At 48.1% G+C, this 10,440-nt stretch overlaps 1 protein-coding gene across 1 annotated transcript in view; it reads right to left on the minus strand.

Moving 5' to 3' along the window:
• RSPO4 (R-spondin 4) overlaps positions 1-660 on the minus strand; it is a 37,741-nt gene extending 37,081 nt beyond the window's left edge. Inside the window, exon 1 of the mRNA XM_056107884.1 lies at positions 521-660. Coding sequence (XP_055963859.1) covers positions 521-599 — 79 coding nt within the window. The 5' untranslated portion in view covers positions 600-660. The remainder of the gene's footprint in view (positions 1-520) is intronic.
• Positions 661-10,440: the final 9,780 nt, after the last annotated feature.

Here is a 10,440-nt window from a genome sequence, read left to right on the forward strand (position 1 = left end):
AGAACCCTCATAAGGGGTCCCGGCTCTGCGCTCTGCTTAACATGTGCATTCTGAATCCAAGGAAGAGCAGGTGGGAGAGGGGAAATTACTGCAGGCCTCAGGTCTATCTGAGCTCCAGAGGCCGGGGTCCCCGCCAGATCCCCACCCCCAAGAACTCTGCCTGCTCAGTAGGGACAGAGCGAACCCCAGGGTGTGCAAACCACTGGCTCTTGTCGTCTTCTCTGGGAGGAGACTTGGGACCCCAGGGACCCCAATTTCTTCTAGCCTGGCCCCTGAGTCTGCTCGGAGCAGGGGAGTGCGCGGGAGCCCAGCGGCTCCATCCCTTCCTGCACAGACTCCTGGGTCCAGCTTGCCCGGGCGGGCGGCAGGCTGAGTCTGCCTTGGGGCCTGTCTCCCGTCTGCAGAACCAGATGGCCGCTGTCCCGTGGGGTCCGTTGCTCGCATCCGGGCCGTGCCCCTGTCTGTCCCGCCGCGCCGCGGCGCGCCGCCCTGCGCCCCCCGCACAGCCGCCCCCTCGTACCTTGCTTCTTCCTTCGGTTCAAGGGCAGCGTGTCCACGACGTGGGCGACCAGCAGCAACAGGCAAAGTGGCGGCCGCATCTGGGCAGCCTGGTCCAGAGGGCGCTCAGGGCTCCTGGTACCTGGGAGGCACCCGTGGGGGCTCCAGGGGACGCCCGACGGCCCGGCGGCGACAGCGCGGGGGGCGCAGAGGCTGCTCGGGGCGCGCCGGGCGCATCGGCGGAGCGCGGGGGGTCGGTGCCGCCAAGGACCCGCCGTCTGCCCAGACTCAGGACACCAGGTCTACTGAGGGCGCGAGCGGGGACACTGCCCGCGGGGGCCGGGGAGGAGCCAGTGCGGCGGGGCCGGGGCCGGGGCGGCGCGTTAACCCGCTAGGGGCCGGGGCGGCATGCCACGGGGGCGGGGGTCCCCAGGGCCACTGGCCAGGAGGTGGGTCTGCCTGTCCTGCAGTTGGGGCCTGCTGCCTGGGACCGTATCCACACTGCCTTTCACTTAACCTGCACTCACAATCATACACTCACACACTCATGCACTCATATACACATTTCCACACACATACACTGTCACTCTCAAACACACTCATCTACTCACACTCACACATGCATGCACAACTCACACTGATATAACCCCCTGTTCACACTCGTCCACTTCACACGTTCATATTAACACATACTCACACATTCACACGTGCACTCATACACACACGTATACACTCACACACACTCATCTACTCACTCACACCCATACACACACTTAAACACTTTCACACACATCCACTTGTACACACATTATTCATACACACTCACACGCACTTACATTCACATCCACTTACTCATACCACTGACACACATATGCGCTTTCACACTCAGACGCTCATAATCACACACACATTCACTCATACCCATTGACATACACTTACACACTTTCAGACACACACATAAACACTCATACACACATTCACGCATACATACTCACCCGCCCCCCCCAGGACCCTCATCTGTGCTCTCAGCTTCTTTTTCTCGTTGCCATTCCCTCTTTCTCCTGCTCTGGACCCTTCAGGGTCCCCTTTCTCCTCTTTCCGGTTCTCCTTTTCCTCTGCTGTGCCTCTGCAGACGCTCCCAGGTGTTGGTCCTTCAAGCTCCCTCTTGCCAGTGCTCCTTCCTGCTCTGGTCACCTTCTGTCTCCACCTGGCTTGACTTCCAGCGCTGTTACCTGTCCTACCGTCATTCTCCAGTGCCTTGTCTCCACCTGCAGGCTGGGGTACACTGGATGCCCTCATACCTGGTTCCCTCCCTGCTCAGCTGCTTTCTTTCGGCAGGGTCCCAGAGTTCTTCCTGGGCCACTCACTGTGGTGGAGACTGGCGGACTCTGGAGTCCATCCTCTCTGACACTTGGGGGCCAGCGCCTCATAAATTCACATAAGGGGTCAGGCCCCAGGCTGTTTTTCCTCCAGTCTTATCCAGGGGACCAGGAGCAGCTGGTTCCATTTTTCACCCTTTCAAAGACAAATTCCTCCTCCTTCTTCCTCTGTCTTCTGTGGTCCTGCCCATGGAAAACCATGAGAGCTACCGTTTTTGGTGTGTGTGTTTGGCATGGAGCTGGTGTGGTTGGCATGGAGCTAAAACTTTACCCCTGATCTTCAAAACTTCTGTGGGCACAGGAGTCTTGTGTTGAGTAGCCCTACTTTGCAGGAGAGAAAAGGAGTGTTCAGAGAGGCCAAGTGACTTGTCTAAGGCCACACAACAGGTGAGCAGTTCCTCGCACTCTTGAGTCCACCTTAGCTCCTCACCTCTTGGGGTGCAGGGGAATTTACCCTTGACACCCTCTTGTTGAAATGTGGTCCCTTTCCCTACACATGTGGTTTGATCCAAAAAAAGATCGGCGTCTCCTCCATCCCCTTTCTCCCATCCTTGGTGGGTTCTCTGGAGCAATGAGGCCATGAGAGGGGAAGGAAACTTACACATAGAAGCAGAGCTCAGTCAGCCATTTTCTTGCAAGTCATCCACCTGATGGCTGGTGGACAGTGTCCCAGGGTGCTTAAACATCAAAGCCCTCCCAGCCAACAGCATCACTACGTAGCTGCCCCACAGAGAACTCGGGATGCGCTTCAGCACCCCAGGCAGGACAGAACAGGGTGGATGTGCAAGTATCCTGCAAACCCGTCTGCTCTATGGCCTCTAAGACTCTTCTCACTTCTCCGTTTTGAACACTCTCTGACCCCTTTCGGCTTTCATCTCAGTGACCTCAACTCTGCAACATACCATGAACATCTCTCACACCTCTGGAGATCCCCTGGGTGGCTTCTCTGTGGACTCCACCCGATACTCACCCTGCATTCTCCACAGACTCCGTCCAGACCCTGCCTTGAATAAAGACTCTGATCACACTGAACTTTTTTTTTTCTTTTTTGGGTCACACCCGGTGATGCTCAGGGGTTACTCCTGGCTCTGCACTGAGGAATCACTCTTGGCGGTGCTTGGGGGACCATATGGGATTCTGGGAATCAAACCCAAGTTGGCAGCGTGCAAGGCAAATGCCCTACCTGCTGTGCTATTGCTCCAGTCCCTGATCGCACTGAACTTTTTTTTTTTAATTTTTGCTTTTTGGATCACACCCCATGGTGCACAGGGGTTACTCCTGGCTCTGCACTCAAGAGTTACTCCTGGCGGTGCTCAGGGAACCATATGGGATGCTGGGAATCTAACCCGGGTTGGCCGCATGCAAGGCAAATGCCCTACCCGCTGTTCTATCTCTCCAGCCCCGATCACACTGAACTTTGAATATTGCACATCCCTCCCGCTCAATTGTCAACTCTCGGAGGTCAGGTCACAGCAGAGTCCCTGGAACCCAGCGCATGCTGGACACAGAGCAGGTGCAGCTCTGTGGGTTTGTTGAATGAATGAATGCGGGTGAGTTTGGCAGGAATGAGTCCTCCCAAAGGCGACAGCTCTGACTCTATACATAGAATTCAGGCATCCCAAGAAGATGGAGCGTTAGGATGGCGGTAAGCCCTCCTCCCTCCAACCAGCCCAGTTCTGAAGTCTGCAGAGTCTAGGCAGGAGCCTCCAGAGGTGCGTGGGGTTGGGGAGAATCGTTGGACACCACAACTTCTGCAGAGGCTGCTGCCCAGCTCTGCAGTTCTTACTCCTCTCCCCCTCACCACTTCTGCTCCAGCCACCTGGGCCTCTTCCTGTTCCTCAGACTGGTACCCCATGAGCCATCAGGGGGTCTTTTGCCATTCATCTTCTACCTGAAAATTCTCCTAAGATGTCTCTGAGGGCCCAACTCCAGTCAATATTCATTCTTCAGAAAGGTCCACTCTGACCTCCCAGATACAATACAGTGCCTCTTCTCTGCACCCCCTTTCCTGCTCCCCCCCCATCACCATAGTTCTAAAAATACTCCAACCTGTCATGTTGGTAACTTGCTTGTTTGTCGCCTCCAGGAGCACAGGGATTTTCTATTGTGTCCCTGTGCGCCATATATAAGATACTTAGTAAATATTGGTGGAATGAATGAATGAATGAATTACCACTCCTTTGACTCTTTGGTCATTGTGGAGTTTCAAATACCTCCTGCTCAAAGGGAGGGAGAGAAAGAGAGAGAGAGAGGTGGGAGGAGGAGGAGGGGAGGAAGGGGGACTGCTTGCCATAGAGGTGGGGAGGGGGAGGGAAGAAACTGGGGATGTTAGGGATGTTGGTGGTGGGAAATGCATGCTGGTGAAGGGACAGAGCTTAAAACATTGTATGACTGAAACCCAATCATGAACAACTTTGTAGCTGTGTATCTCACATTCAATTAAAAAATAATATTTAAAAATAGCTCCTGCTCTCCTGGGCTCAGTGTACCCGTTTGTTTAAAAATGGCACAGGGAGTTGGAATGATAGCACAGCGGGTAGGGCATTCGCCTTGCATGCGGCCGACCCAGGTTCGAATCTCAGCATCCCATATGGTCCCCAGAGCACCTCCAGGAGTAATTCCTGAGTGCATGAGCCAGGAGTGACCCTTGTGCATTGCTGGTGTGACCCAAAGCTGGAGCGATAGCACAGCGGGTAGGGCGTTCGCCTTACATGCGGCCAACATGGCTGATTCGAGTTCGATTCCTCCGCCCCTCTTGGAGAGCCCGGCAAGCTTCCGAGAGTATTCAATATGCCAAACACAGTAACAACAAAGTCTCCAATGGAGACGTTACTGGGCCCGCTCGAGCAAATAAATAAATAAATAAATAATAAATAATAAATTAAAATGGCACAGTTGGAGATCTCTGTGTTGACACCTCCATTAGCCAGAACTCAGCTCCTCCCTACTGCCTTGCCCTGAGATGCTCAGGAGGTCTCAGTGTCTCTGAAATGGGGGGGGGGGGTACCATCTGGGAAATCCCATCCTGCCATCCAGGCTTCGTACCCAACACAGGTCCCCACATGGAGTGCTGGAGATTTGCCCACCAGTGGGTGTCCCTTAAATAATCTCAGGTGTAGTCACAAATGGACAAAATGGAAATAAGGACTGCAGCATACTCCAACCACTTCTCAGCAGCCCTTCTGCTTCCTTCCAGTTTGGGCTATACCTCTATCTAACCCATAACCCCCTTGGAGAGGACAAGTTATAGAGGAGTACCTCTGGTGGGCTGGGGGTTAAGAGCATTCTGCGATGTTCTCCCTCCACAGCTCAGACACATGATGACACCTACGTGCAAGAGAGAAGCATTGACGAAACAAGAGGAAAAGCTAAAGAGTTGGGTGGACCCTAGATCCATCTGCCACACTGAGTCACTCTCCTTCTTGCCCCACTGATTCACTAGCTCCTCTCTTGGTCGCCTCTGTGCCCATTACATGCTCCTTCCTAAGTTGTCATAGGAACTGTATTTTCTTCTGGATGAAGCCCAAACTCCTCCTCCTCATGGCTGCAAGAGCTGCACAATGGCTCTGCTAGAGAGACCAGCTGGCCAGGTCTCCCACGTGTTGACGAGGACAGTTTGCCTCATGTGTGCTTTGAGTAAGTACCATCACATCAAGTTCTTCACTGGATCATTCCAAGATTCCCTTCACTGGACCATCTCAAGGTTCTCAGGTCTATGATTTCATTCCCTCCACCCTTAATCTCCATGGTCCATTTTAAATTAATCTTTGTACTGGGCGTGACGCTTAGGTCATTTCACTATTTTGCCTATGGATGTACATTTGCTCTAGTATGATTTGTAAAAAGTGTTGTCCTGGGGCCCAGAGCGATAGTACAATGGTTAAGGGTATTTGCCTTGCACACGGCTGACCTGGGTCCGATCCCCAGTTTCCCATAGCATCCCCCAAGCACCGCCTGGAATAATTCCTGAATGCAGAGTCAGGAATAACCCCTGAGCATTGCTGGGTGTGACCCTTCCCCACACACAAAAAAGCAAAAATAAATAAATAAAGTATTGTCCTACCTCCATTGAATTACTCTTGCCCATTTGCCAAAAATTAGTTTGACTTACCTGTGCAGGTTGATTTCTGGATTATGTCTTAATTAGTGCAGCCTTAAAAATAAATTTAAAAACTAAATAGATTGATCTCATGACCTAGCCTTCCCCACTCTCACCCCAAATTGTTTTATCTGTTCTAGCTCCATCGCCTTTCTCTATAAATTTCAAAGTAGTTTTTGTCTATGCTTGCACAAATTTTTTCCGGGAATGTGACCAGAATTGCATTACAGGGACCACTTTGAGAACTGACTTTTTGATTATATTGAGTTTTCCAATCTATGAACACATTATGACTCGATTAGGACATTATTTGTATCTTCTTTTGGGGTCAGGCACACACACAGAATAGTGCTCCAGGGCTACTCCCAGCCCAGTGGCTCAAAAGTCACTCCTGGCAGTATTTGGGGGACCAGGTGACCCTTGGGATTGAATCAGAGCTTCCTGCATGCAAAGCATGCCCCCTTTAGACTATCTCTCTGGCCCTGGATCTTCTTTTGTAAAAAATAAAACACAACATACAATAGTTAGAATTTGGAAAAAACCTGAGTGCCCGAGAACAGATGACTGGTTAAAGAAACTTTGGTACATCTACACAATGGAGTACTACGTAGCTGTTAGAAAGGATGAAGTCATGAAATTTACATACAAGTGGTACTACATGGAAAGTATCATGCTAAATGAAATGAGTCAGAAAGAGAGGGATAGACATAGAAAGATTGCATTCATCTGGGGAACATAAAGTAAGAAAATAGGAGATTAACATCCAAGAATAGCCGAGATAAGTACCAGGAGGTTTACTCCATGGCTTGGAGGCCAGCCACACACTCTAGGGGTAAAGGCAGCTCAGATAGAGAAGGGAGCACCAAATAAAGCATGTTGGGAAGATCCATCCAGGATGGGAGATGCACGCTGAAAGTAGACTATAGACCAAACATGATTGCCACTCAATTCCTCTTTTGCAAACCATAGCATCCAAAAGGAGAGAGAGAACAAAGGGGAGTGCCCTGCCACAGAGGCAGGGTGGAATGGGGGGATGGGGGGTGGGAGGAATACTGGGATCAGTGGTGGTGGAGAATGGGCACTGGTGGAGGGATGGGTACTCAATCATTGCATAACTGAAAACCAAGCACAAAAATTTGTAAGTCTACAACTGTACCTCATGGTGTTTCACTAATAATTTTTTAAAAAATGCCTAAGATCATTAAAAAAATTAAAAAAACACAACAGTAATTCAGCATTTTAAGCATATAAGTCCTATGCATCTTTTGTTAGATTTACACCTAAGTGTTTCTCTTCTTGAGCAATTTTCAATACTATTCACTGTATCACTGTCCTCCCGTTGTTCATCGATTTGCTCGAGCGGGCCCAGTAACATCTCCATTTTGAGACTTCTTGTTACTGTGTTTGGCATATTGAATACGTCACGGGGAGCTTGCCAGGCTTTGCCGTGCAGGTGAGATACTCTCGGTTGCTTGCCGGGCTCTCCGAGAGGGGCAGAGGAATCGAACCCGGCTCGGCCGGGCTGGCTGTGCGCAAGGCAAAGGCTCTACTGCTGTGCTATCGCTTCAATACTATTATAATTATTATTTTGGTGCTCATGTGTTTATGCTCAGTTATAAAAATACAGCTGACTCTTCTATACACTAATCTTATCTATCTTGCTAAACTCAAATGCTAGTACTACACTTGTTTTCATTTGGGTAGGGTATAAATTTTGAGGGTTTTTCCACGCAGACAATCCTGGTACTTGTAAATAAAGACAGGAATTTTTTTTCTATAACATGTGATTTTCATTGTCTTCCTGATCTTCTTATAGCTTGTGCAGGCACTATTGCTTTCTCCCGCATCTTGGAGGGAAGCATTCAGTTCTTCACCAGCTGGAAGTGTTCGTAGATGTGCTTTTCATGTTGAGGATGTTTCTCTCTAGTGCTTATTTTCTGGGAGTTTTTCTCTTTATAGGAGTGGGTGTTGAAGTTTGTCAAATTCTTTAAAAATTTTATCGATATGATCCTGTGATTTTTTTCCTTTAATGTACCACATCTATTGATATACTACATTGATTTTTAAATATTAAGCTGGCTTTCCCTCCATAGAATAACCTCTACTTGGCCAGGGTGTATTTTTAATATATTCATTAATTCTACTTATTAATTTTTATTCTGGATTTTGGATCTAATTAATGAATTTCTTAGTATTGGGATAATACCTGTCTGTCTGTCACTGTCCTCCCGTTGTTCATTGATTTGCTCGAGCAGGCCCAGTAACGTCTCCATTATGAGACTTCTTGTTACTGTGTTTGGCATATTGAATACTCTCGGTAGCTTGCCAGGCTCTCCAAGAGGGGCGGAGGAATCGAACCTGGCCCGGCCAGGCTGGCTGTGCACAAGGCAAATGCCCTACCGCTGTGCTATTGCTCCAGCCCAGGCATAATACCACTGAATGTTATACGTACTCTATTGTATATAGTATATAATAACACTCAAAAGACAAAACAGGATATAAAGGTGGGATTTGGTTTATTTGTTTGTTTTGCTTTTGGGCCACACCTGGCATGCTCAGGGGTTACTCCTGACTTTGCACTCAGGTATTACTCCTAGTAGGGCTCAGGGGACCATATGGTATGTTGGGAATCAACCTGGATCAGCCACATGTAAGGCAAATGTCTTACCTGCTGTACAATTGTTCCAGCCCCAGGGATGTTGAATTTTTGTGGTGTTTTTTTTTCCTGTTTATTTGTTTTGCTTTAGGGCCACACCTGGCATGCTCAGGAGTTACTCCTGGCTCTATACTCATGAATTATTCCTGGCACAGGACAATTTAATTGCAAGAACTGAGCCAGAGAGATAGGAAAAGAGTTCATGATCCCAAACATCACATTAGGTCCCCTGAGCATTGCCAGGAATGATCCCTGAGCAAAAGCCAGGAGTAAACCTTGAGTATAGCTGGGTGTGTGCACAAAATTTTTTTCAAGAACTCTGACAGCAAAATAATCTTCACAACAATAATCCCCCAAAGTAGGTAAGAACCTGCATACAGTATCCAAACCCTGAGCTGCCTGAAAAGATAATCTATTTAATTCTTGGAGTTTCCACACCACAGAAACTGGCACACATTCAAAAGAACTAAGGCAACTAGTGCTGGCGTGGATGTAGGGAAAAAGGGATGCTCTTTCACTGTTGGTGGGAATGCCAACTGAAAAACAATATGGAAAGCCTCTCTGGAAAACAATATGGACATTCCTTCAAAAACTAGAAATTGAGTTTTCATATGACCCTGAAATACCACTTCTGGGAATATATCCTGAGGATACAAAAGAGCACAGTAGAAATGATATTTGTACCTGTATGTTCATTACAGCACTGTTCAAAATAGCCAAAATCTGGAAACAACCCTAGTGCCCAAGAACAGATGACTGGTTAAAGAAACTTTGGTACATGTACACAATGGAATACTATACAGCTTTTAGGAGAGATGAAGTAATGAGATTTGCTTATAAGTGGATAGACGTGGAGAATATCATGCTGAGTGAAATGAGTCAGAAAGAAAGGGACAGATATATAAGGACTAAACTCATTTATGGAATATAAAATAACATAATATGAGACTGACACCCAAGGACAGTAGACACAAGGGCCAGTAAGATTGCCCCATAGTTGGAAGCCTGTCTCATGAGCTGGGGGAGAAGGCAGAGAAGGGGTCACTAAGACAATGATGGTTGGAGGAATTGTTTGGGATGGGAGATGTGTGCTGAAAGTAGATAAAGGACCAAAAGTGATGGCCTCTCAGTATCTGTATTGCAAACCATAATGCTCCAAAGTTGAGAGAGAGTATGGGGAAAACTATCTGCTATGGAGGCAGGGGTAGGGTGGGAGGGGGGGTTATACTGAGGACATTAGTGGTAGGGAATGTGCACTGGTGGAGGGATGGGTGTTTGATCATTTTATGATTGTAACTCAAACATGAAAGCTTGTAATTGTATCTCATGTGATTCAATAAATAAAAAAATTCTTGGAGTTTCCTAATATAATAGCCCAAATGTCCAGAAAATACGAATCAGAAACCACAGTCTGAATGAGAAAGATGATCAAATTAGTCTAAAATAATGATGATTCAAGTGCTGGAAGCACCTGACACATTTTAAACAACCATCATAAAAATACTTTGAGAAGCAATTACAAGGATCAGAAAGAAAGATAGTACAGGAGATCAGGCATTTTCCTTGCAAGGAGCCAAGTTGACAGTGTCCTGAGTTCGAATCCCCAAGACCACCTATGGTCCCCTGTGCACTTGCAGAGGTCACTTCTGAGCACAGAGCCAGAAATAGCCTCTAAACACCACCAGGTGTGGCCTCTAACCCCACAAAATAACATAGCAACAAAATTAGGGATGCAATTCTAAATTCTCCGAAAACAGGAAAGCTAAGCCAAGAACAAGGAACTATCATAAAGAACTAACCAGAATTTG

Source organism: Sorex fumeus, unplaced genomic scaffold (assembly GCF_029834395.1).
Source record: "Sorex fumeus unplaced genomic scaffold, SorFum_2.1 ptg000178l, whole genome shotgun sequence".
In the NCBI taxonomy this organism is placed as follows: Eukaryota; Metazoa; Chordata; class Mammalia; order Eulipotyphla; family Soricidae; genus Sorex; species Sorex fumeus.